Here is a 27513-nt window from a genome sequence, read left to right as displayed (position 1 = left end):
TGTAAATAACAATAGAAGTAATTTCTTAATAGAAGATTGGAAAAATGTCTCATGAGATGTTGAACTAGTCACCAGCTATGCAGCCTAAGGGCAACTCTTTGCTTCTGTTAAATTAGGGAATGAAGGAGTTGGATTGTAGTGCTGGAAATGTGTGTGAGGAGAAAGTGAGAAACACCATCAAAAAAGAGAAGATCGAGAAAACAGAATAAAAAAATACATGCACAGCCTAGTGAAAAAGCTTTAAAGGACAGAGCTTTTGAAGGACAATTGGTTGGAAAAATCTTTTCTGTACAGAGCAACTCAGCACTGAGTGTCTGACTATGCCTGTGAGATCCACTGCTCCTTGGAGTTTTTGGCTACTGAGTTTGTATTGCGAAAACTAACTCAGTACAGCATATTTAACGTAGTGATTCTTGGCAGTTGCAGCTGGTGTTTGTTATATATTATTTTGTTGATGGTACCAAGTTAAATTCTGTGTTTCCCAGGAATCAGTCTGGCAATATCTTTCTTAACCCAGTGCCAGAGTAAATAGGAAACCTTACTCATTATGAACATTCTGGATCATGCCAAGAGCAGAAAACACACATTTCTTTCACTGTTTTGGTGTGGTTTGTTGGGTTTTTGATTAGTTGGTTCATTGGGGGTTTTTTTTGTTTGCATATTTCAGACTCTGACTATTCATTCCTTAATTACTGTAATAAGAAATTTAAATTCTATCATGGACTAATAATTTTAAACAAATTTGTGATGCTCTATGTTGCAATGACATAATATATAACAAATGCAGATATATCCCTTTTTTCTTATATTGTCCAAAACATTGACAGTAATATTAAAAAGACAAGAATTAGAGAGAATCTACAGTGTGGCAGACACAGGTGCAGATATCTATCATACCTCCACCTGCTTCTGAGAAAGCTTTTTGCCAGAAGAAAATAGTCATTTTGCAATCAGACATTATCTAAACAAATTGCTATATGTCTGTGATTTAACTTTCATCTCCACACATTACACTTCAGCTTTGGCAGCTGGATTTGATACTGCCAGAATGCTGAACCTATTGGCCAAGTGAAAAATGCCTGCCCTGTGGATTTAAATCATGGGTTCTTACATTATGGGGAGGATGAACTGGTATTCTCACCTGTTTTGACATTCAGAAGAACACAACTCATGAGAGCTTAATCCACAAATTTCTAATTTAGTTTGAGCTAAAAGCAATCTCTAAGAAAGATATTTGACTGCTCCTCAGGGATGGAATAAATAGTAAATATTAATTCCATTCATAATTGGAATGCTGGATCCAACAATTAAGAATCTCTTTCATCCCTCACTGCCCTACCCCTATGTTTAACAATCTCAATAATAGAGATGTACATCTTATTTCTAAATGGTGTATATGTATATATATAGCTTTGGTTTATAAACATTGTTGTGATTTTTTTCTGTCTGTTGAAAGAAGAACATGCCTGGGGTTTTCATTTTTTAGGCAGCTGGAGAACTACACTGTGTGGAGACCATATCTATATCCATACCTATACCTATACCTATATCTATATCTGTATCATCTATATCTAATCTCTATCTCTATCTATATATGGGTTATCCATTACACAGAGATATGCAATGAAGGGAGGAAGGAAGAAAAGAAATTCTGACCATTTCCTAGGACTTCATGCATTGAGTGTGAAACTTCTGGCTATGTAACAGTATGACATGGGAATCAGGATATTTAAAACATTTTATGAAGCATACCAATGTTGTCAATAGACTTTTAATAATACCCAATGACTACAACACCATCGGTGTACTGATCCCTTTCCTCATTTGCTTGCTGGTCTCCTGGTTATGTGCATTTTGTCAGTTGTTCTTTCAGAGAGTATGCCTGGCATTCATTATTGATTGTTAGTAGACTTTCCAGGTAAATGGGGCACTGCAGGAAAAAGACATATTAGTGTTTCAAATATTACCATGAATCAGTGGATGTTTATCAAGTGGAAGAATGCAGCTTTGAACAGTTTTTGTTTAATAACCTTACATCTCCTTAGGCATGTGATCCTTGGAGAAGCCCATTCAGGTGCTTAGAAACCCTTTACCAGTTGCTTAGTTATCTGCTTTCTGGAATTTAGACTTAAGTAAACAGCAGTAATAAAATCATCTCCATAACTCTGTGTATGCAACTCCAAACTCAATATACCTGAAAGAACTGCCCTTTGCTGTGTTCCCTTTGTCTGCATGGGTATGTTATGGTTAACTGTTCCTTCAATGCCTTGTTCTCCCGCTCTTTACTTTCTAGTGCAATTCATTTTTGGAAAACAGAGGAAGTCAGATATGTCCATGGTATCCTTCAGTTGCTAGGGAAAGGTGCTTTATGGCTTCATGACATTATACCTTACTGCTTCGCTCTACATTGTCTCTTTGAACTGCAAATCTACTTTCACTCTATAGTATAGTCTCTTGTCCAGCTGCTTTTTGTCTAGTCCAGGGCTCTCCAGAAGCTTTCATCCCCTCAGTGCTTTTTGCTTTGAGGGTGATCCTTGAAATCACTCTTTCTTACTTGATTCCTGCCCTGTGCAGATTCTGTAAAAAGCCATCACCATTGTCACTTCCCCTGCTGCTCAAGGAATTGGGCACTTTGGTGCTGCTGGACAAATGTGGGGAGTTACTGGCTGGTGAGCTGCTTTCTTACTGAGAAAACAGGATGCCAGGTGAGACCCTACGGTGGAGCAAACCTCTCCGTCCAAAGTAATTTTAACCCTTTTTTCTCTCTTGCTCATGTTCAGTGACACCATCTTAGAATATTTACCCTGGCATTTGCTCATGGGGAGCCTTACAGAAGTTATACTGGATATATGTGCATTGCAATTAGGCAGGGAATATGGGGACTGTGATGTATCCTACTTTTGCACTCAAAGCTTGAATTAGAAGTCACCGTTTATAGGAGGACATCCTGCAAGGTGACGTCTGGCTCTTCTCTCTCCTTTCCTCTGATTCAAAGAAGAAAGCAGACTGATCTATATGTTTGCAGGGTATATTCTCTTTTGGTTCACAGAATTAAAAAAAACCCATCTCTGTAATTTTTAGCATTTGTACTGTATTTAAATTTTTCTGTGTGGATTGGCTCTGCTATACTGGTTAGCCTGGCTAAATGAGCACTGTCTATTTAGGTGGTGTTGAATGAAAATAATCCTCTCGGTTCAGACCCAACATATCAGTCACATTGAAAAAACTGGGGATAATTTTATCTGTGCCATACATACGAAAGAGACTTGAAGCACAGATGGCAAAATCCACACCTACCCACAGTTCAGGGCAAACCTCTGTGGCAGGAGGAAAAACTCCTTTGTGATGAGTGAATGGAACACCTAAGTGGTCTGGAAAAGTGTCAAATGTATGGAGCTGGCCTACAAACTTCAAAGAGCTCAGAACCTACCTCTGCAACTCTTGTGTAGTTCTCAGTTACCATGAGTTCATCCTCACGTGACACTTGCATATCTCTCCCACACAGTGAGGCACAGTGTAGAGTTTTCAAGGTAAGTATTCACCTATGCTTGAATATGTGCTTTATAGGAAGGGAAATATAGTTTCTTTTTAACCACACTGAAAATTTCCAAACCATTCTTTCTTCTGAAATATTTAGCTGAATTTCTGCATCCAGGTACAGGGCTAGATACAAGTTTTAGATGTGCTCCATTAGGCTGAGTTATTAAACACTGTAATTTCTCCCTGAATTCATTGTACCAAATAAAGACAAAGGTAAAGTATTCCTGAACTTTGCTCTTATCCAGACAGAAATGCATGTATGCATAAGGTTATCCCTGCACACACACACAAATCATCGCACATAGAAGTTATATTAAATATGATATTGAAAATATATATATTTATACATTCTAAAATCTGTTTCGAAAACTGTGGCATCTGTAGCCTTGGCAATGATTTTACTGGAGTTAGATCCAAAGTCTATTTAATTTATGGAAAACTCTCACTTCACTTGTAGTTGATGAGGAGTATTTGTGTATGTTGACTAGTATTTACACATAGGTCGATATATATAAAATCAGGGATATGATGTCTTCTGTACTGGAATTTGATAATCACCATAAAAACGAATATTACGGAAATTCTCTAAAAGCTTTAATTTCCAGCTTCAGGGGAATGACAGAATCTCTGATCATCTGCTGCAAGGCTGGGAGCAGTGCTCAAGCCAGGAGGGTGGTTGTAAGGCAGGTGTACTCTAAGTGCAGCTGCACAGTCTGTGCAGACCAGGGATTAGAAAATAGGTCATGAGAGTTTTCAAACTCTCCCAAGTTGTAGAAATGTCTGTTAGGTTTTATTCTGGCAGATATTTAATACCTGGAGTACCAAATTATTTATGGAACTGTTGCCCCAGTTGAGCTTCATGATTTTAGAGGATGTAAACACCCTGTTCTGCAGCAACTAGTTGAGCTCCTAAGGGATAATAAAAGTTTTAGAAAGCCTATAACATTTTCAACGTGAAATGTATCGCTAGCAGAGCTAATCTGAATTTCAGATATAAACAGCATTTCCCCTCCATGTGTTTTAAGAAGAGGTTAGACCCTGTGATTCCACAGTATATCAAAATAATTGAGAAATTGGCTTTCAATGGTAATTTGTACTATTACTTGAATCCTGTTTATTGTGTAACCTGGTTTGGACTTTTTTTTTTTATGGTGAGAAAAAGGAGTAGCTGTAATGATGCTGATCTGGATTCTGGCAGTTGGGGGTGGATTATGGAACATGTGTGATGAACAGCAAGCTCACTTTGTTCCTTTTAAAGTGCATCTTAAATTGACTCTATCCCCTCTTCACCCTGCAGGCAGGTGTAAATCCTCAGAACAGCTGTGGTTCTGTACAGTTCAGTGTCCAAAACCTCTTCAGTAACTAAACCTGATAACAGAGAAGTTACACCACCAGCAATATAACTACCTCATTGGACACAAGGAAGTTTCAGATTAGCAGTAGAGAGTGACAAATGAGCAGGACTTCCAAGGCTGGGGTTGATATTGCCTTTTTTGCCTGTGTATTACCATGATCTGCAGAGGACCACACCTGCAACTTCCCCAGCAATCCCTTGAGCCTCAAAAAGACTGCAAACCAGAACAAACACTTTCATTCCCTTCTCTGAAACATCCTCAGACTTTTTCCCTTTCTATATTCTTTGTCCACTGACTTAGTTCTGAGTTCTCTTCCAATTTCTCAGCCCTGCTCCACTTCATCCCCATCAGTCAGATCCCACTGGTTTGCCACCAGAAAAATCATTTGTTGGTGACCAAAAATTGATTCCCCCCCCCCCCCCCCGGTTCTCAGTCTTCAGGTATCATCATTAACTTTTGCCTGTGCTTGAGAAATCTTGGGCTGGCTGTGACTGGAATATGGTACTTGGCTACTGTAAACAGACTATAAGAGCTGCCATAATACAAATATTAAATGAAAACAGGCCTAGCTTTGTTTAAACAGGCTGACAGCCTCTCATCTAGAAGAAATGTGCTGCAGGTTATTGCAAGCTCCAAGTGACTGATGAAGGAGCATTCATAGAATGTAATTTGTATTTGGGTATGGGAAGGAAGAATGAAAACAAGAGTATCAGTGAGGCAAAGAGATACAAGAGGGTTCCTGTCATGTGGCTAGACACAGAAGACACTTGATAAAAAGGTATAGAGAGATACAGAATTATAAAGTGAAGAATGTTCAAAATATTTTCCTAACTTCTGTCAGAAAAAACCTCTTGAGGAACTGCCTTCTATGTTACGCCATGTGACTTTCCCTGAATGATTCCATACATAATATTCATTCTGCCACCCACTAATACTAAAATCCATTCTAATCATAGGGAAACAGGAATTAGCAATTTTACAGTTTTTATTAAAATAATTACTTTTATAATTTAATTTTTTTTTCTTACTTAAACTCTAGAGGTTTCCTTGGTGGGTTTATTCAGAGATTAAATCCTGTATCCATCATAAAACTGATTTGCTCAGCTTTGCTGAAAAAGCTCACATTACTCCTGGGTTTAGAGCTCGTATTGCTCTCAGTGGCCTGCAGCTCATTTTAATGTGAAGTTACAGTACCCTGCAAAGTAATATTTTTAACGTTATCTCTTCATTCCAGTGGTGAAAACAGCCTGTAGAGATTTTAGCATTTCCTTTTCTGTGGGCCATTAGGAGCCATTAGTGCTGAAAGATCTTGACAGAACATGCAGAGTTAAAGATTTTGTGAATAAAAATTAATAGGATCACAGGATAATCCAGGTTGCAGGGGCCCTCAGGAGGTCTCTAGTGCAGGCTCTTACCCAGAGCAGAGACAGCTGTGAGATCAGAAGAGGTTACTCAGAACTTTATCCAGTCAGGTCTTGAGAACTTCCAAGGATGGAGACTCCACAACCTCTCTGGGAAACTGTTCCACTATTTCCAGGGTGGAAACCCCATTTCTCTTAGGAAGATATATAATGGTAAGATTCTTAACAATCATGGAAATACAGAATTAAAATAGAGTAAACTGGTTCTAGTAGGGTAACAAGAATATATGTAGAAATTAGAAGTATTATCTTTTCTTTATAGTATTGTGGCTGCCAGAGAATTGGATGAGGAACTGAACCACGTTTAGATGGCAGCTTTGCAAATGTGACAATAGAGTTTCTACCTCAAGAATATTAAGACAAATGCTAGTGGTTTATATAATGATTTTTTTCTCAGTTCTCTCTGTCATGTTTACTTCTGTAGCTCAGCTGAAGTTATGAAAATGTTTTCAGCGAATAAGGTAAGAAATCTTGATACAAGAAAGAATTTTCCACAGTGAGATCAGTCAGTCACTGGAACAGCCTCCCCATGGACGTGGTAGATCGTGGGATGCAATTGGTAAGGGTGTTAGAGAATCTCATCTAGGGTCCCTTTTCCTTGAAAGGCTGGACCAGATGATTTTTGGAGGTCCCTTCCAACCTGGGCTGTTCTATTATTCTGCAAGCCTCTTCATATTGGTAAAAGTAGTAAAAAGCAAAATTACTCATCTAATCAAAAAAGGGTAAGTAGTCTGAGATACTGCAGTGAATAAAAATGGTGGGAGAATAGCCCAGTATTTGACAAGAAGATTAGGCTTCTAATATTGCATTTTAGTTGTACCATATGTTAACAAAAGTGGGAAGTAATTAGACTGCTACTGACAAACTTGTTTTATTCCACATGATGTCATCACGTTTCAGGGACTATCTCAATGAACTTGAAGTGTGGTGGTAAAATAAGATCCAGGACGTAACAGACAAACTACCAAGTGCATGAGGCCCTTTTTCCTCCCCACTGCCCCAAAACAACTGTCTCCATGAGCTGCTAAGAGAAAGTTAACACATTTTTGCAGATTGCATTCACATGCATCACTTATCTCTTCTGAATCCTTAATTCTGTTGCACCACCTTTGCTGCAGGTGAGGGCAGATTAACCAAGAGCTTCATTACAAACTGATGTTGGTGTTGTGGTGCTGTATTCCATTTGCCACAAAGACAGGAGGAAGATAATTAAGAAGGGAAACCTCTTACTTTGGTATTTTAAAGCAGTCGGTTGATATGAGGAAAACTCTGTTACCAATCACCCTTATGTAGCTTACCCCAGATATTTTTTGAGGTAGTATATAGCAGAGCTTGTTACTCAGCATGTATTTGCAATTTCACTACTATTATATATATAGGGTTTTTTTATAAAATGTTACAAAACAAGTAGCTGAGAATCTAAATCTGCAGTCTCACTTCAAGCTGACTGCTGCTTACACTGAAGAGCAGTCTCTTCGGCTGGAAGGGCCAATTCATGTAAAGGGTATTTAGTGCTTGGCAAGAGCCATGCTAAAGGTAAAATTCCTTCATCATATTGAAGATTAATCACCACAGAAATCTGAGTGAGATTAATCTTTATTTCTATTATGAAAATATTACAGAATTTTATTCTTATCACTCCCTGTAGGGAATCGTAACAATTAATTGTAAAATATAAGATAGAATTAAGGCTAAATCCATGAATTATAAGGCTGTTTTGCTCCATCTGCTAGATGCAAATGAATTGAATAATTTGACATACTCTCCTTAGGAAATTAATTCTGTGATAAAAAGAGGAAAAAAAAGTTAACTTACTAATAGCAGCTTGAAAATTGACAGTTTGTGGGGGTGGAAATCCCTGAATCTCAGTACTTTTCATAGCTACCTGCTGAAAAGCCATTAACTTATGCAAAGTGACAAATTTTTGATTAAGGGAAAGACCATCAGGTGCTCACAGTGATTGATTTCCTTTTCTGGTTTAGTTATGAGTTGTGAGAATTTGTCATCAAAATGAAGAATTATGTTTATTAGAGCTCCATACAGTGAATATGTTATGGAAAAGATGAGATGGCAGCTGTATGTCATGTAATGCAGCTACATTGATCTTGTTTTGATTGATGTGAGTGCAAATATCCAGGACTGATGTAATACAAAATGGATATTCATAGGGTTGTATAAATATAAACGAGTTGTATGTGGGTTGTAATACTGCTTTCAGAAGAATGTCTTGGAAATTTCCAGGATGTAGCACACCCAGAACCAAGCTTTAGTTTTTAGGATTTATACACGTCTGAATTCCTCTAGGAGTGAACTGGCAGTACCCAAAGCTCAAAAGCTGTGTAAAGTTTTTGACAGTTTTGAGAGTGCAAATAATTTCATTCACAATGCCTGAGGCTGCAGTACAACCAATTTAACAGTGTGTTTCATCTGTGACAAAGTAATACTGAAAAGTTGACAAAATTGATGAGTTAATTTTTAATACAATGAATTGTACTTTATATTATCTCATGGATTTGCAGATAGAAATACCATATCAAAAACACATCAAGAAGTATCTTTGGCAGATCATGATCTGCTACTGACACCCAGCAAACTAAAGAAGATGTGGTAGTTTCACTGTTAAATTTGTAATATTGAATTCTCTTTACTGACAATATAATGATGTAATTTTAATTACTCTTGCCTTCCACGTGTCATTGCTCTAATAAAAAAAAATTTGGAAGTTTGAGTTTTAGTTGACTTAAAAGTTGATTGTTGCCTGGATATCAGAGATGCTCTCACCTTTTTGTTTCTGAATTAGTCTGTTATTCTTTAAAATATACTACATTCTGAAAGATTCCAGAAAGCTCATTTCTTCTGAAAATCAAACAATGCTTTTCCATTATGTTTTAAAATGTTTTGACCAAACTCTCTCCGTTCATTTTTCTTTTTAGAAGTAATATATTACGTGGAACTGAGGGAGAATTCAGATTCGCACTTTCTTCAATAGGTCTCTCCTGCTGCCTGTCAAACCTGTAGCAATCAATTATTTTGCATTATAGATCAATTATAACTGTAATGATTTAGTAAATATTTAGTGGGAAGCTCTTACACTAACTCAGGCAGAAATGGGTGTAAAATAAGTATAGGATCTTCAACAGGTGCTGGAGGTGTAAGGGGTACGGGTAGCATAGGATACCTGGAGATCTGTCCATCTTGTTGGGTTGCTGAAAAAAATACCCTCCTCATGTCTTAGCAAGAACATACCAATATTCTGGAATATGAGGGCGTTAGGTGGAGCCCCAGCTACTCCAGAGTGTCTGAATTGCTGACAGTCATCATGGAGAACCTGGAGACTGAGGAGCATTTACTACACCACGGCGATTACAAGTCAGGAATATCTTTAAAATCAGTGAAACCTCGCTGTATAACTCCTCTCATTAATTTTTATGGGTACTTCTGAGTTGACTTGAACCTGTTTAGGAATGGCAGTTGGCTCATCTAATTTAATTGAATGTTATTAATGAAATTGGATTTGCTAGCCACCTTGGCACTAACACCCTTCGTGTGCAGTTGGAAACACTATTTAGTTACACAGCAGTAATTGTCAGCAGATGGAAGTAACAAGGCTTGCATTAAAAATTTTGCGGTCCAATACCGTGAAAGTAGAGCAAACTTACAATAACCAATTGCAATTTGTTTATTATGTACTACAGTTATTCAGATTAATTTTTGGAGGTTTCTTGTTTTGTAAATTTTTAGTTGAATTTTGTATGATTTGGAGTTAGAAATTATTTTTTTCTTGCAAATAAGATTGAAAGAAGACGCTATGCAATGTTGTGTTCTAGTGGTTTTGCAGATAAATTGAGACACTCAAGAAGACAAGAAACATATACTTTTGCACTTAAACTACTGTCATTACTCATGAATTTTACGTGGCTCTGGATTCCAAAAGCCAGCATATAAAGGGGGAGCTAGGCTTGCTAAATATCATGACTGAATGCTGATTCAAACCTAAGAGTGCATTTCTGTCTGCTATTAATAACCTTGTCTTTGTTATTATCATCTTGCTTGTCTTCTTTCTACTTGAGCTATTTCTGGTTAAGTAGGTGTATGGGAATTCTTTAGCCAGAGTAAAACTGATCTTGAGAATAAGAGAAGCAGATCGAGGTTGCTGAAGTCTTTGTGTATCTTCTGGCATAGGCAAAGATGCAAAATATTTGCTGTTAGGCTTGAGTGGTTGGAGACTTTACAGAGATAACTCCAAACTCTCCAATTTATGTCAGAACTGAATCCAACCAGTGGCATTCCCCTTAGGGAATGTTTGCCTGTCTTTCTCGGAAGTATGCAGACAATAAAAGGTAAGTTAAGGGAAGGTGATGATGCTTTGCTGTCTTCTCTTTCCCATACCCTCGGCATTCAACGACACATACTGCCATGAGGAAGTGTAATCCATAGTTTCCAGCTCACAGGTTTCTGGCTGTGTGGGTTTAAGCCTGCTGGGAGTGATAGAATACCTTGTCTTTCAGAGTTACTTTCAGACAAAAATGTCAGCATATTCTCACAGGAAGTATAGGTATCTTATGTCAACCTGTCACTGGCTCAGCAAATGGCCTTAGGCAAGTCAGCCAACTTTTGTGGACCAGTTCTAAGATACTTCACACTTGCATTTGTCCCAGGTAAATGAGCAGAACCTTTAGTATATGATTCTTTACATAAAATAAATAAATAAAAAAAACCATTGTCACAACAAAATCTGTTGTGAAAGATTGTGCAACATAAGCTTCTTCTGTTATGGCAGTGCTAAATATTACAGAAGTAATGCATAAAGATAGTTCAGAGAAGTTTGGAGTTTAACAAAAGCAGTTCAAGAGGCTCCAGACAGGTCTCTGCATTGTGTTACACAGACAGGTCTGTGAACTCTGCGTTCAGATAGAGTGAAGCTACAAACCTCTTAAAAGAATTTATTGCAGAACAGGGACCTGCTCACAAGTGTGTAATAGAAAATGGAAATCCCACTAATATTTGATTTTAGTCATTCTTTTTGGGAGATGAACTTTTGTCTCATCTGTATGAACATTTAACGATCATCTCTGGCTGCAGGATTGCAGAGAATCCATTCTGTGAGTTTCTTCCTCTGTCACAGACTACGGGCCAGATTTCTGTTCTGTGTTTGAGCCCAGGGGAAGGACTCTGGGGTCAGCAGACTGTCTCAAGCCTTTTCCACCTGCCTTTTTACAACAGGTTATGTTTAACAAGAATGAGGATTGTGTTGCAAGTTAGTACAATGGTGTTAAACATCGACCTTAAAATAGGTGTAGCAGAGTTTTCCTATCTGAGTACCTCACCGGCAGTACCACTCTGTTCCTGGGAAGGATGTGAGCCTCTGTGTTGTCTGCACTCCTCTGGAGAAGGGCAGCCCCTTAACTGAGAAGCTGTCTGTAGGATTGTTTGGATTGTCCACAGTGTGATTTAGTGTCACTTGTGTTGGGGGGTAGAATGACCAGCTCCTCACCTGTACCACTGCTGCTGCATCCTCTGAGCCAGGCAGGGCAGTGCCAGTTCCACTCCAGCCTTGGGATGGAGATTGCTGTGAACATGGCATGTGCTGCCAACGCCCACATGGCCCTGATGGCTGAGCTGGTGAAAATAGTAGTGTGCTATGGGAATAACTATAGCATCAGCTACCTGAGCTGCCAGACAGGTACCAACAGATGAATAACAAAGGAAATACAGCTTTTGAAGAAAAAAATGTACATATAGATATCACTTCTTAACTATTTCATACTTTAAATGTTTAAATTGCTCTTACTGTATATCTGTGGTAACAGATTTTTATACAAAGAACTGTTAGTAAAATGGAGTTACAGATATAGCAACACTGTAATAGAATGGATATAATTATTGGTGTAGAGGAAACCAAAGCCTTATATGTAGTATTTCACAGCAAAAGGAACACCATCTCAGAGTAGTACTAGTCTGTATGTTTGAACAAAAGCAAGGGTTTTCTTTTTTATTGTGAAGTTCTGAGTATGCATTATGTGCTTTGTAAGTCTCAGTGTGTCTGACCTACCCAAAACTTCATTATTCTCTGCAAAATATTGTCTGTTACTTTATGTTCTCTTCACTAAGCATTTGTTTGCCTTTTTTGTAAGAATGGGTGGTAAGCTCTGCAGAGCAGGAGGAGAGAGTCTAATTCTGCCCAGCATCTAATCTGATGAAACTGCCCCTTAATTAGGTATTGAGAGCATCTTGGACAGCCTACAAAGGGAGGCACTTGTTTTTTTTAATATTTGCACTTAAAATATTTTTTTCTTGGAGATTTGGGAAGGAAACAGATGTTTCAGGTTCTGTTGTGCTGCTGACCAGATTTACAAAACATCTGTCCTGGTTTGGTAAAGAGAATGAAGCTCCCTTGATTATTTCTAATGGGAGATCCTAGCAAAACAAACAAATAAAGATAAACAGATCTCTAGAGGACTCTATGATAAATCATCAGGAGCAGAAGTGGCAGGTCTTTCTCTCTGAAATATCAGAGAGAAAGAAACATCATCTGGTATGCCCAGAAACATCATCTGGTATGCCCTGTCTTCTCATACATAATCCAGGTTTTAAGAACCAGAGAGGAACTGGACATTTCATTCTGTTCTTTAATTTAAGTCTCTATTTTTAGCTCCTTAAGACATTTTTTTATTATTAATATTCTGTTACCCACAGCAGTGGGAGAGTTGGCAGCTTCAAATACCTTCTTAACATTTCTATTTATTTTTGTCTATTTTTTCCCCAGAGCTTGTGTTATTTTGGGTGTCATATTCCTCCTGTCATCTATATGTATTGTGATCAAAGCCATCCACGATCTTGCGAAGAAGGTGCTTCCAGAAGTGGTAAGGTGATTCCTGTTCCTTCAAATGTTCTTTATTCCCTGCCCTGCCAGTGAGACTGAGAAATGCCAGTGTCTCCTTTCAGCAGCCCCCCTGAACTCTGCAAAGCTCTAGCAGGTGCATTTTCTACCTGGCTGCACATACTGGTCCTAGGATTCAAGCAGTATTTTTTCCTTATGTGATAGAGTCTAATCTTTATGAGTTTTTATAGGCTTAACCCCAAATTTTTCTCAGTGTAACCACTTAAAGCTTTTTACATGGGACTGTAAGAGTTCACTTACAGAGGAGGCATCTCTGTGCTTAATGACTGCAGTAGAATTTTATGAGAAGAATGGTTTCCTACTCCAATGGCTACAGTATTCTATTTTCAGTGTGGAAAAAATGTGGTTTTGGATTTCATTTTTTTGTTTTCCAGTTCTTGCCTCCAATTCCAGAGCCATGTACAAGTAGCAGGAATGAAACAGGTGAGGAGAGCATGCTGGGTCAAAGAGCTGGCTTTTTGACTGGCTCACCATGGAGCATCACAAAGGGCTTTTCTCCTGCTCTCTGCTTTCTTTTCATTGTGAAAGCCAGCCCCTACCTGGCCTGTAGAGCAGCTCTTCCCAGTGGTCTTTCTCTCAGCTCTGCTCTGTCCTGTCCTGCTTGCTTCCTTTCAGTACTGGATATTAACTTCTCTGAGCTCTGCTCATCCAAACCAGCTGCTCACTGGGAAAGCCACCTGGCAATGGTTCCACTCCCACAAGATTCTTCCTAATGTGCTTAAACAAAATGAGGCTTCAGTTCAGTTGTTGTAGACAACCTAACTTGGAGCTTTTGTATTCAGCTCTCATGAAGTTTGGTCCAGTTATGTGTTCAATCTTTGGCATCTAGGGTCACCTTGCCAAGTGCCATTCTCAACATGGCACTAAACAGAAACCTAAACTCCTTCCTTTCAACCAGGAGTTGGAGGCAGAGCTGGAAAAAAAAAAAGCCAAAATGGAATTCCATCTTTTTACCCTCTGTTAGCAGGGCAGACGACCTAGTGGGTCCTGTGCCCTCATGGAAATTTCCAGGAAGCCAGGCAATTACAGAAACTTATTTTCAGTAGTTTAGTGAAGTTCGGGCAAAGATGAGTTACACATCATGAATTGGAACCAGGTGCATTGTTTGACTGCAGCTGATTCATGTTCTTGTTGCATTTGACTTTCTGTCTTTTCCAGTCTTCGTGATTTACTTCCTCCTCAACTTTGCCAGGACAACAGCACATGTAGTTCACCAGCCTGGTTCTGTCAAAACGATCTGGGTTAGCTTGAACACTTCCAGTAAGAAGTTCTCAAACTCAACCCAAACATTTTGACAGAACTGGGTTAGAGAGCGGGTATGGGTGCCATCGTGCCAGTGAGGCTGAAGGAGAGACAGGTAGGGGTGAGGGGAGACCCTACTGTGATGACCAGCTAAAGGACAACTTCTTAACTTGTCTGTACCCAAATGGTGCATCTGGCTACAGTTTAACTCCTGTTTAGTGAGAAAATGTAATATATAGTGCTGACTCAGGGAAGCAGAAGGGAAAAGGGAGGCTGCAATGATAATTAAAACACCAATTTGGTGAATTTATGGTAGCATGGATCAGATTAATTTGGATGTCTCAGTCTACTTCATTATGAGCAAATGCCCTAAGAATTCCGACAAAACAAAACATTTAAAACAACATTTAGAACAAAAATTTAAAACTTGTATCATCTATATCTCACTTTTCCATCATTATGGGTTCTGTCTACAGTTTCGGGCTCCATTTCTTACAGGGGAGAAATGTCTCCTACATGCATTATAAACATTTTCTGTGATTTGCAGGGATATTCTACACACTCATTTTTAATTTTTTAAATTAAAAAAGTTACAGTAGGAAAAAAAAAAACGCAATCAGAACTACAGAAGGATATCCCTGAAAAGAGCATCCCATTGCATTTTCAGTGTCCTGTAAGAATGATTTGTACAGATCCCTTTTTTTCACAGACTGCCTTGGATTCAGTTTGGTGTGCTAAATCTGTTTCGAGTCGGTAAAAGTTGGGGTGGATACTGCTTCCATTTGAAACTGTATCAGAACACTGATAGATAATTCCGTTCCTGTGACTGTGCTCACTCATTTAGGCACTCAAGTGCTATCAACAGTTTGAAAGATGTATCTGGCCAGGCACGGACTGTGGATGACTACTGTAGGGTAAAAGCCACATGAACACACTTAAAGGTTTTTCATACCTTGCAATTTTGCTTGGAAAGTAGGTTGGAGCATGGGATGAAAAGCAGTGGTACTATTGTTCAATGTCTCTTAAATAACATAGCAAGGAATTTAAATTCAAAGTCTTTCAGTACATCTCACTGCAGGAAACTGATTCAGGAGGGGTTGTGTGACAGGTGAAAAATCTCTGTGTAAACTAAGAATAACACTGAAAAATGGGGAGGCTGAGAGAACAGCATCACTGCTGCAAGTCACGGCCAGTGGGGTAAAATGCCTGAGGGTTGCCAACATTAAAAATAGTTGGGGGAAAAGGGTGTTGTCCAATAGAAACCTTTCCAGTTGCTCTGGCTGTGCATGAACCTGATGCTGATTTTCTGGTTGCACATTGCTCCCTTAGCTGCTCAGTGTCTCAGCAGAAATGATCATTCTTCCCAGTTGTTTGGGGTTTTGTTTATTGAGTGTATTCCCAGTTAATCTGCAGCTGCCCAGGCAGTATCATTAACATCTGAGCAGAGTGGAAATCTTCTCAAAATAAATCAGTAAGGGAGAGAAGTTTCTGTCTCTACTCCTTTATCCAGGGTGCTATCTTCTGTTTCTTGGACCACTGATGAGCTAACTGCTAATAATAGTAATTTCTGTAATACCTTACCGTGTAATTTAGCTTTAATGTATGGACATATGTGGATAAATAATAGAGCAGTGTTTTCTGCTAATTTTGCTTAGCAGGGAAGTAACCAGTTCTGCATCAAAATAGTGACCTGAGATATTTTCTGATGGTGATTTCTGTGTCACTGGGATTCCATATTAGCGTGCTATTCTAAGACCAGGGAAGTATCCTTGTGGTGTGAGCAAGGTAGTGTAACTCCACTGGTGTCCCAAACTGGTATAAAACTAGGGGGAAAAGTTCTGCACTAGATTAAAAGGATGTATACTTCAACAAAACCTTCACATGTGAGTCACAGTCGCATGATTTTTTGGGTAGAGTTTACATCCTATTGCTCTTTGGTGAAGCGAAGGTCATTGAAGATGTGGGTACTTTGTAAAGGATCCTGTGAAATTTTAGCCATGTGACTTCAACTTCAAGGGAGATAATGTGGCTAAAACCCAAATGGAAAATGGTGCTCAGATGCTGAACACAAAGCTAGTACTGTCAGCCTTGCAGATGGAGCTGGTTTGGAATGCATTGCTCTGTTTGTGGGGGAGTCAAGATTAACCTAATGATAATAATGCAGAGCAACATGACTGACTGCATCATTCTCAAAACTATAAAGTCCCTTTTTACATCTTAATTTGTGGTAAACTTCAGCAACTTTGTCATAATTTCTCTGAGTTCATTTTAATTTGAGTAAGTTTTGGAGAAAATAGTATGATATGGTCAAGTTTAATTTAAGCAAATAAACAGTCTGACCAATTAAGTATCTGCTTGCTAATTGGAAGTAATTATGATTAAAACCCTAAAAGCCTTGTCAGTGACTTCTGAATAATTAGAGGAAGTTCGCTGTATTTCTTGTTGTGTATGAGATACCTCAGTTTTGTATCTGTTGGTTCTTAATACGCATGTTACAAAAAAGATATTTTCTTGGAAAGAATTTAGGAATTCTTTAATGCAGAGATTCTGTTGTCCTTAAACTGGATCTTGGAAGGGTTGCTTTCATGAAAATACTAGCAGTAAGAAAGAATATAAAAATCACATGACTAAGAAATAATTTGAAATACTCTTCCAGATGTTTTGAGCTTATGTGGGCATTTAGAAACATGAGTCTTCAGTATTGTTGTCATTTCACATGGTTTCTGCTGCAGGTTTGGTGATCCTCAGCAGAATTCAGAGAACCAAGAAGAGAATGACAGGTTTACACATTAATGACATTTCCAGCTCGACTGCCTCATCCTGGAAGGGTCTTAAATGTCCACAGATTCTTGTGAGACTACAGAGAGGTGCTGCTTAATTTACGGGGCAGGAGCTCAGGTTCAGCTCAGTCAGACACTTTCCAGTCACATATTTGAATTCTCTTTTATCCCACGCTGAATGTAATTTTGCTGAAACCCTGTGAATGACAATACTCCTGATACAGCCTGAAAGGCAGGATACGAATGACTAGATAGATTAATTAGTTTAAAAGAACTTGGGTAAGTTTAATGACAAGTGTTTGACTCCTGGGTGTGTGTGTGTTTTCTCTAAGCAACAGCAACTGTGGCCATACTGGGTCAGGCCCATCTTTGGTCTTCATTTACTTTCTTCATACCTTTCTTTTTAGTTTTATCTCCATTTTACATGAGGAAGCCTGAAGAGCCCACAGAATTCCAAGTATAGGGGTCACCAGGGATTTTTGCAATATGTTCATTTTTGCAAATTACTGTTGAGCATTGAATTGATATTTTTAGAGAACTTTAACTGTAGATTTCATCTCCTGCAGTTAACAGCAAGTTGAGAAATTGTCATTATTAGATAAACTTATGGTTTTCCCTGTGCACAGAATTTATATTTATATTATGATTAAAAAGAAGCCTGCCCTGAAAACTGGCATTCTGTGTCAGGAGAGTTGGCCAGAGAATTAATTACACACTTACTATATAACTCTGTATTTGTATTAATTATGCATTTCTTACTGTCATGGGGAAAAGTTCGTTTTCAAGTAATTGAGATATATATTAATCCTCAGGGTTTAAAATAAACCCCCTTGTCCTGGTCTTTTCAGTATTTGTGATGTAGAGCAGTGTTCTCCAACAATGATCCATAGAATTGTGTATGTTTTTAAATGAATTAACTTGCAGGGTTGGTGATAAGGTAGATAGAGGAGTAATATTGGAACTAAAGAGATCTATTTGTCCAAAAAGTCTGGAAACTGCCAATATTGAAAATATTCAGTGAGAAGTGGAATGGATTTTTTTTCTCCTACATCTTTGATGATTTGGACATTGCTTTTTGTGAGCATTGAAAATACAAATTATGAGTCTCTGTTTTTTGGACAGAGGAGTAAATGATGAGAATAAAGTTTTCATGTCAATTCCAGAGGGGATTTGTCTTTTAAGTAACCTCAGCTTGAATTCGAAGAGAAGCTTCATTATCCTCTGATGGCAATTTGTGTGTGGGTGTGTATGTAGAGGCAGTTTCTGCCCTACATCAACACATACATGCAAGTCACTTTATCAAGCTGTGGCCTCCATTCTCACTTGCCTGAAAATATTTTTAATTAAAGCTTTCTCGTTTTGTGAATTTAGAGATGTGATGATATTTTCCACTTGTCTCGGAACATGTTGGTTTTGAAGGAAATCTTGCTGTTTCTCTCCTGTTCTTACCCTATCACTGGGATGCTGAGGTATTTGGGTAAGATTTCTTGTAGAAAGTAGGGGTATATGTGCTGTATAGAGCCCATACAGTGCCCCCAACCATTCCCAGAATTTTTAAGTGACGCTGTCCTAGACTTTCTCTGCATGTGCTGTAGAGTGGATCTGCCCAAACACTATGTGTGTGTTTGCAATGAGAGTAGCTGTGGACGTGCTATTGTACACCTGGAAAACTCAAAAAAAATTGGAAAGATCACAAAATCCAAAGAAAACAAATTTTTTTGCAGAAGGGAGAGATGTGTCAATAATGTGTGGGAACCTTACAAATTCCACTCCTTTCTGTGTTCTTGCCCTATTTTTTATACAGCTGGGAATCTTTGTTCTTTAAGGGTCTGCTTCAACATGCTGCAGTTGTTTCAGTTTCTTATCATTGATCCCTAAGGAAATATTTTTCACTGATCAGATCTTTGTCTTTTTTTTTTTCCTCTCCCTGTCTCTCTCTTTTTTCCTTTGTTCCTATTACACTTGCTGGAATAAGTGCTAAAATAAGTAGGCCAGCTGCTCTTCTTTCTGAAGTGTTTGGAATTGAAATTTCTGATAATTTTAGCTGTTGTTCAATACACCTGACTTACAAAGCTAATCAGTGTTTGACATTGGAATAGAAGCCCTTCATTCTGTTTACCCTTCCAGTTAATTTTAAATGAATATTTCTCAGATCACGTAATTTAAGATTTTTTTTCCCGACAATGTTGAGTGTTGAACCCAAAATAGAATCACTTCTTGTTGACTCAAATAATTTAATAAGGTTTGCTTTCTCCTAGGTTCAGGATATTTCCCCTATTGTTACTTGCAGCATTTGTTCTCCAACCCATGTTGTCCATAATAAGATAATTCCCACTAGGGAAAGGAATTACCATTCCTTTATTGATGTTTCAGAGAGCTGTATCCACAGCCAATGCTGTCTCTGAGGATTTGGTGCACACACATTTCACTACAAATGAGGAGGAATAGTGATATTCACACTCCCAATGACATCACACTTGGATTTCTATGTAAATTTTAGTGATTTTTTGACATTTTGCTAATACATTGAGAAAGGAGTCTCAAACTCAAATTGAGCACAGATTTTAAGCATTGTTTTGAGTCCGCATTTGCTATTGTTAGTGCTTGTCATCTCCATGATCAAAAAACCTTTATCATTTGCCCCTTTACCCTCATCCTGCCATTACTAGATAATCTTCAATAGTACAAATATAAGTTGTGCAAATGATGTGCTTTATTTTTACTATTGCCACAAAGAATCTGTAGACCTTTCCTTGTTCCTTAAAGAAAGCTCAAAAAGCCCAACCCAGCCACACTGAGAATGGCTGTTTTAATTTCACCTGGGGTTGTAAATCAATATCCATTTACTATTCAGTTACTGCTTGCATTTCCCTGGGTAATAGTATAACACATGTAATGTCAATGCAGCTTGGCATTTGTCCTCATTAGTATGGCAAAGGACACTTTTTTGCAAGAGTAAGCAAGCATCATGCCATATTTGTGACATTTCCTGCAGAACAAAGAAGGAAAAATATAATCAGTTTGTGTACAAAAGACATGCAGCCCATCTGATGTGATGCCTCCAATGCTTTTATAAATGAAACCACTTGAAAAATTAGGCCATATGTTACACTATCATGATATTGATTACAGTTGAAATGGGAAGGTAGGGGTGGCACAGTGTAGCTTTGTGAGTTCTAATTTATTTACTAATTTAATAGTTTAAAATAAACCCATCATAAATGTATAAATACATTTAATGATGCCAACAACTGAATTATAGGTCAATAGCAATATAAAAAATACTTGTCATTACATACACATATGTCCTTGTACATACTTGCCTATACATTTCTAATCTCTTATATATAATTTATTGCTTGCCATTTCAAATCAAAGTGCCATATACATAAATTATATGATAGAATCCTGCTTTACAATTGTTACCTGCTCTGTATAGTTTGGAGTTTGGTCTAAAATACATGTGCTTCTTGCAGGTTGTTGGCAATGTTGTGGATGCTTGAACTAGTGAATAAGCCAGGGTTAGGAAAAACATAACTTCATTCTTTGTTCAGGTGAATTTTGGAAAGCCTTACTGTCAGACTTTACCTCAGAGTGATAACAAAGAAAAACTGATGACTACTTGCTACTTGGTAGGTGATGTGAAATGTATTGCTGGTCTCAGTTCCCTACTCATCAGAAAAATGTCAGTCTCCCTAGGGAGACTCTGCTGAGAGAGGGCAAATACCATTTGAAATTATGTTTTATAACCGTTCACTGCTAAAACAATGTGGATGAATCCTGGGAAGACAGGAAGCACAAGTGATGTTAAAGGTTCACGCAGACCCTTTGCAGGAGTCCTGAGGTCGCCTATGAGAGCTCTCTGGAGCTCACAGTCCCTCAGCTCCTGGCCTCGGTGCCATCCCAGGGCATTCAGTACACCCTGTCTTTGTTATCTGTTTCTTGAAAAAACATTCTGTGCTGGGGAATTGCTTTGTCACACCAAAGAAATAAGTTTAAACATTCGTAAGACTTTTTTTTTTTTGTACTAATAATAGATCTTTGTATCTCCATGTGAAGAGACTGTCTCCTGAGTGAGTCAGAGACTGGGCTGTTGGTTTGTTTTCTGACAGTGGAGTGCAATTAAAACTCCTATTCCTTTTGAAGTTCAGCAGTGAGCGAGACCCTCCGGCTTCCCAGGAGCTCCCTTTAGACTGATTGCATAAACTATTTATTGCTTGGAGAAAGTGTGATAGAGATTTGGACTTTTTTCTTTTTTTTAGAAGTGTTTGTACTAGAAATATCTGTTACTGTCTGTATTGTAACAATCCTTCAGGGGAAGAAGAGGGAAGCCAGTCCTTTTTGACTAAGTAACATGTTCTGCAGAGGGACTTTTAGTGATCCTACAGCCAAGTGTGCCCAGATGACACGACAGCTGCTAAGGGACCTGGAGGAGAGGGAGGGAGTGGGAAGCATGTGAAGGTAGGGATGGGGAGCAGGGTGGGAGCAGAACCTGACGGGCACTGGGGAGGACGGTGACTGGTCACCTGGACTGAAAAAGGGTCATTGTTGGGATCTGTGAGACAGATGGTGAGTTGCAGAGATGGGCAAAATTAATGTTTAACAACACAAACTCAGCTCAGTTTGGGCCAGCCATGACTTTGCTCCAGCCAACAGCATCTGTATCATTCCAGAAATATGTCCCTGCTTCCTCAGCCAGGATGAGTGAGGCTCAGCAGAGGAGAGGTGAAGTATCATGAGACACCAGATTCTCTGGGAAGAGAAAAATTGGCATAAAGAAGGTGGTACAAGAATTCCCAACTCCTGCAGGAGTGAGGAAGAACCAGGCCTTTGGCTGGTTCACAGAGGAAGCTGAGGAGAAGGCAGGAGAGTGGAAGGAAAACTGCACTGTTGGAGGTGGGCAAAACAGCTTGTTTTGGGATTGCACTAAAATGAGCAACTGAGGAAGGACAGAGAGGAGGGTCACACATAGATTTTAATCGTAATATTTTATGTGTTGTATCCACTGGGGAGGAACGCTGGATATACCTGCTTCCTCCCATACCAGTGAATATCTTTTGGCTCAACACTGTACAATTCAGGTGAAATGAGAACATTTTTACGTCCCCAAAGTGGAAGTGAAAGGACTGTGACTAAAGGAGAGTGGGCAGAGGGGAGATGGTAGAAATAATATATGAAATCCAGGCTAAGTTTTAGGGTCAGAATCAGCAAAATGCATTCTAGGAAAATATTAGGAACACAAGTCAGCTGAAACTTAGTTACTAGGCTGGGAATTGGATTAAAATATCTCCACCTAATAAACCAAGCATGGAGGAACCCTGTGAGGTATTTGTTTTGTTTTGGTTTGGTTTGGTTATTTTCCTACATTAGACTCAGAAAAAGATAAAAGTCCCATCATAATCAACTAATTTTTTCTTCAGCCATAAGATTGTTGCTGCTTTTGGTGAAATCCTTGAAAGCAGGGACAGAACTGTTGTCACACACTTCTTCTCAGCTGCACTGGTGGGGACAATGTTTGGATGAATTAGAGGAAGGCTGCCTGCTGATTTCTATTATTCCTTTCCTAGGAAAGGTAAAAGAGCATCCTAGAAAAGGTTTCTTTCTGGAAAGCAAGCATAAAACCACAGCATAAAATAAATCTTAAGACATTGTAGCTATTAGAGTGCTGTGTAATGAGAAGGCAATCCAGGATGGGCATCTTGTTTTATGTACATTGCTGGATTAAATATGAAGCCATCTAATCAGATATATGTGTCCTTTAATTAAGGTGTCATGTACAGTGTAGTAGTGATGAGGGAATATAATGAAAAGAAATCAAAAAGGAAGGAGTTTTCTTTACTGCACTGAGAAGCTTTTATCATATGGAAATGATCAGAATTTAAATTTTTATCATCTGTCACAATTTGCTGCTGCTTTAATTAAAATAATACCAAGGACTTGTACAGTGAGTCTGGCTGGATGTGCTTCGTGCTCCTAATGACTGTCAGATGGGAAGGCAAGGGGTACAGAGAGGGCAGGGCTCCGGGAAGATCCAGAGGGAGAAGGTGCCAGATGGCCAGGCTTATTTTATTAATTTAGGTCTTCATTATGGCTTTTCTTTCCTTCATTTCTCCAAAGGATGAGTTAGTTTTATGGGAATCATTTCACAGCCACAGTATGACTTGTTTAACTCTTCAGAGCCCATAGCACTGCAGCAGAGCACGTCTGCCAGCCGTGCATCCCGCCTGGCCACCTCCACAGGCTCAGCTCCAGCCCAGGTGCCTAGCCCACAGCAGCCCTCCCTCAGGTAATTTGTTGAATCCTGCTGTCCTAAACCAGTTCCAGCTTCTGATCAGTGCATCAGAGAAGTGCCAAGGCAGCATATTTTAGCTGTTTCTCTCCTATTCCACCCTCACCTGCTCAGGCAATGCACCGCCAGGCTGTTCATGCTGCTGGCCATCACAACAGCCCGCCTGGTTTGGGCTGATCTGTTACACCTGCAAAACCTTCTTGTTACTGCCAAGTAGCTTCACTCTTCTTTTTCCAGCTCTTTGGTGCCCGAACATGCAGAAAACACAGGGAAGTACTGAGGAAAGTGAGTTCAAAAGATTTTTCCCTCTTCTGTTTGTCTTCACGCAGCGTGCACTCAGTTCCTGCGGGATCTGCCGCCTCCCTGTGGCTCGTGCGAAAAGCTGCACACAACTGGAGATGGTGATTTTGGATACTGGTTAGATTTAGGGGTTTAGAGATGGGGGAAAAAAATCATCTTCTGCAAATCTGTTTGGCACAGTTCTACAGCGTGAAACTGCTGAGTTGTTTGCATTCAGAGCAAGTTTTTCTAACTTCTTCTCTTCCTGTGTCCGCTATGATAACAATGGAGCTTTCATTTGTCAGGTCTTCTGCTTTATCAGAGGTTATTGGATTAGTATTAGCAACAAAAGGAGCTTGTTTAGTGCGATTCAGTACAGACAAACTCTAAACTTATGAAGAATTTCTAGATCCTGAATATGTATTCTCTATAAAAAGCCTGTTCAGGAATTCACGAGTTCATTCAGAAATCACATTTAAGTCATTCTTGGATTCCAGTAGAGTGGCTAGACTCATTTAGATCACAACTGTATAGCAGAACAAATGGAAAGACACATTTCTACATACTGTGAATTTAGTGACACATTCAGGAAAAAAAATAACTGAGTTCACTTAAAAAATTTGTGATACACTATGACAAGAATAAACTGTACCAGCTCAAAATAATGTGCCATACAGAAGATGAAACCTGGCATGATAGAATAGGAAATAAGGCATAACTATTTCAAGATTTTGAATTAATAACTGGATTTCTGAACATCTGTATCAATGTGAATTTGTAATGGTTTGCAAGTGCATACCCAAGAATTTTACAGGTGTAGGAAAACTGCATTTTGGTCAGCCTAAGGCTGACAGTAACATAACTGTTGATAGAAAAGTAATTTACCCTGTCACCTCCACTGGGTCCACAGGGCTCAAGTCTGTGTAATGACAAAGCTTGTGCTTTGCTGAGGAGGAAGGCAAAGACAAGAGGTACGGATGCCTGGGAGGAATCATTAAGTCTTTGGAGGGTCTGTGAGGTGATGCAGAAAAAAGAACTCTCATGTAGTCGTAGAGCAATGAGTCATTGTGTCAAGTGAGACACAGGAGAAATGCAGCATTGAGCTGTCAATGGCTCAGCTGAACAAGCACCCAACACTTGTTACCTGTGAAGGGCTGGGACCAGCCCCTGGCCTGTGCATGGCTGGGAGCACATCAGGTCTGCACCTTTGCACTGCTCTTTTCAGCCACTCCTCACACATTGCTAGCGAGTGAGGGGCCTTGGTGCTGTTGAGAGCATCGCCAGGAAGTTTGCTTGTCACTGGTACTGTAACAAAGGTAAAACCCAAACAAGGAAAACCCAAACTCACACATTAAGGGGAAGCTCACAGTCTGTAGGGCAGTGTGGGAATGGCACTGTGCTGCCAGCTCAGTAGGCTAGGATAGAGATGAGTATGTTAGTGGAGCACAGCATTCTGCTTCAGATTATTTTGAGGCCTTATACATATGTTGTATATTAAATATTAGGTGAAACATTAGATGAGATTAGATTAAAATCTCAAAACCAATCAGAATTTGTCAGGCTATCAAAATTAAGTTTTTGGGCACTGAAAATACACATTTTTAAGAGAGATGCATAACATTTAGAGGCATGATTTTGACAAGGATCTCAAATTTCCAGTGTTGTTTTGCAAAGCTTTTCCAGACTTTTGAATCTTTGCTTTGTTGTCATTTCAGACCTTCTGAAAGCTCCCAACTTTCCTTGCTAGACTGACAGCAAGCAAATATTCCCAGTCCTTCCTTAGTTTTTCCCTAGCACTCCAAAATTGGCTGCATATTTTCCATTTGTTCTGTTAAAATAATTTTAGAAATGCTTTTCATCCTAACTTTACCCAGGGCTTCAATTCTGTGTTCTCACAGCTCCTATTTTACTCTCTTTCCCTCAATGCATTTTGCCTTAATACTCAATATTGTACCAGCTCTAGAGAGAATGAGCTCATGATTGAGAGCGAATGAAGTAGACTTTCAAAATTATATGACACACAAAATTGTATAAAAATATATTGAATGATTTATTTAGGGATGTGAGTACATTATACCAGTAATCTAATTTCCAGCATCTTCCTAAGCAGATTTCAAAACCATTTTTTGATTTCTTTGGGTTTTGAATTGCTGCTAAAATAATGAAAATGGATGGAGCTGATGGTGAATCATCATGACAATATTTGCTATCAGCGGGGATTTTTGTCGGAGTGTTTTAATCAGGAACAAGGTCCCAATGGCACTGGCCTACTTAGACCTGCAGATACAAAAGAAATATATTCTTGCTGTTTCCTTTATTTGTACTGGTGTTGCAACAGCTTAAATTAAAGCTTCTATTAAGAGTAATAAATGAATCTATTTCAAAGCTCTGTTGTTAGATGGCAGGCAGGCTGAGAGCTTGTTTGGGTTTTTCTGCAGCCTGTGGGCTCTTGCACCTCAGGTGGAAAAATGAACAGGGACTCCCTTTAGGCACCTTATTGTGGTGTGTCAGCACTCAGGAGAGTTTCCTCCCACCCAACCAAACACAAAATAGTTATCAGGAAGGGGTAGGTGCCTCCAGACAACCTTTTAGAGAACGTGTGTTAAACAGTAATTAGTTACCCTTCTTTGCCCTACATAGACATGCAGCTCTCTCTTAAGGGAGCCTGGGGAGCCCATGTTATACATGCAAATTAAGCAATGTGGATAATTCTGTGAAATTAAAGTCCATGGAAAACTTGTTTTTTAAGAAAGAGCTAAGCTGTACTTCACGCATCAGTAGCAAAAGTTTTGTGGATGTAGCTCAGACCAGACTTGAGAAGAAGGAAACCAAACAAAACCAAAGCAAGTGCAGAATCAGAAAAAATATTAAATGGTTATTTCTTACGCCAAAAATCAACAAAGGTCTGGTAAGTGGGATTCTATTCTCAAGCCTTCCTCCTGCCTGTGGGAACTCCAGTACTGATGGCACTAGGCATTAGATGGCTTGGCAGTCTGTGTTCAGCCCCACAGGTATATAACCTCCCTATTCTGAGGAGGTTGGGTCAATTCAGAACTTTTTGGTTGGTACTGTCAATAATTATGGTTGCAAAAGGAATTGCAGCTGGCAATACAAGCAAAATAAGCACCATCTGCCATGGAAGTCATAAGGCAGGAATTTTTTTCTCAGGTTGTATACTCCAGTGGCACAACTAATTGCACAGTAACTAGTACTATTTATCATTTAATATATGGGGCACGACCAGAAGACATACTAATGTATGACATTTCTTTTTTTTTTTTTCCCAGGATGATTTTCTGTATAGTGTCTCTGTTTTAAGTGGAATCCTTTGCACTGTCTTGGCAGTAATCAAATTTATGCTGGGAAAGGTCCTTACAAGCAGAGCACTGATAACCGATGGTGAGTGTGACATTGATCCTGCTGCATTTATAGCCTCTTCCAGGGAATGTTGTAGACGCAGAGGATATGAGTGAGCCTTGCACAGTGACAGCTGTGAAAGTGCATTGGAATAAGGCAGCCACTGAGAAATGGAAAGAAACACCCCGAAACCCTAGAACAATCTGTGGTATCACGAGGCTCTTGCATATATTTTTCAGATGAAATGAGTATGTTTGGTGGAAGCCAAACAGAGAATGTGTGGATAGCAATAGTAATGATATTACTAATAGAGAGTTAAGGGTAGAGAAGGTAACAAAGTAGGTGTGTA

The 27513-nt window shown here is 39.0% G+C and overlaps 1 protein-coding gene across 1 annotated transcript in view; it reads left to right on the top strand.

Annotated features, from left to right (window-relative positions):
• Positions 1–27513, top strand: part of TMEM163 (transmembrane protein 163) — a 93562-nt gene that overhangs the window by 60754 nt on the left and 5295 nt on the right. The window contains exons 5-6 of the mRNA XM_017836323.1: positions 13083–13179; positions 27095–27206. Coding sequence (XP_017691812.1) covers positions 13083–13179; positions 27095–27206 — 209 coding nt within the window. The remainder of the gene's footprint in view (positions 1–13082; positions 13180–27094; positions 27207–27513) is intronic.

This window comes from Lepidothrix coronata, unplaced genomic scaffold, assembly GCF_001604755.1.
Source record: "Lepidothrix coronata isolate B3197 unplaced genomic scaffold, Lepidothrix_coronata-1.0 Scaffold275, whole genome shotgun sequence".
Taxonomy (NCBI): Eukaryota; Metazoa; Chordata; class Aves; order Passeriformes; family Pipridae; genus Lepidothrix; species Lepidothrix coronata.
The sequence above is the reverse complement of the archived record's forward strand: the minus strand, read 5'-3'. Positions and strand labels throughout refer to the sequence as shown.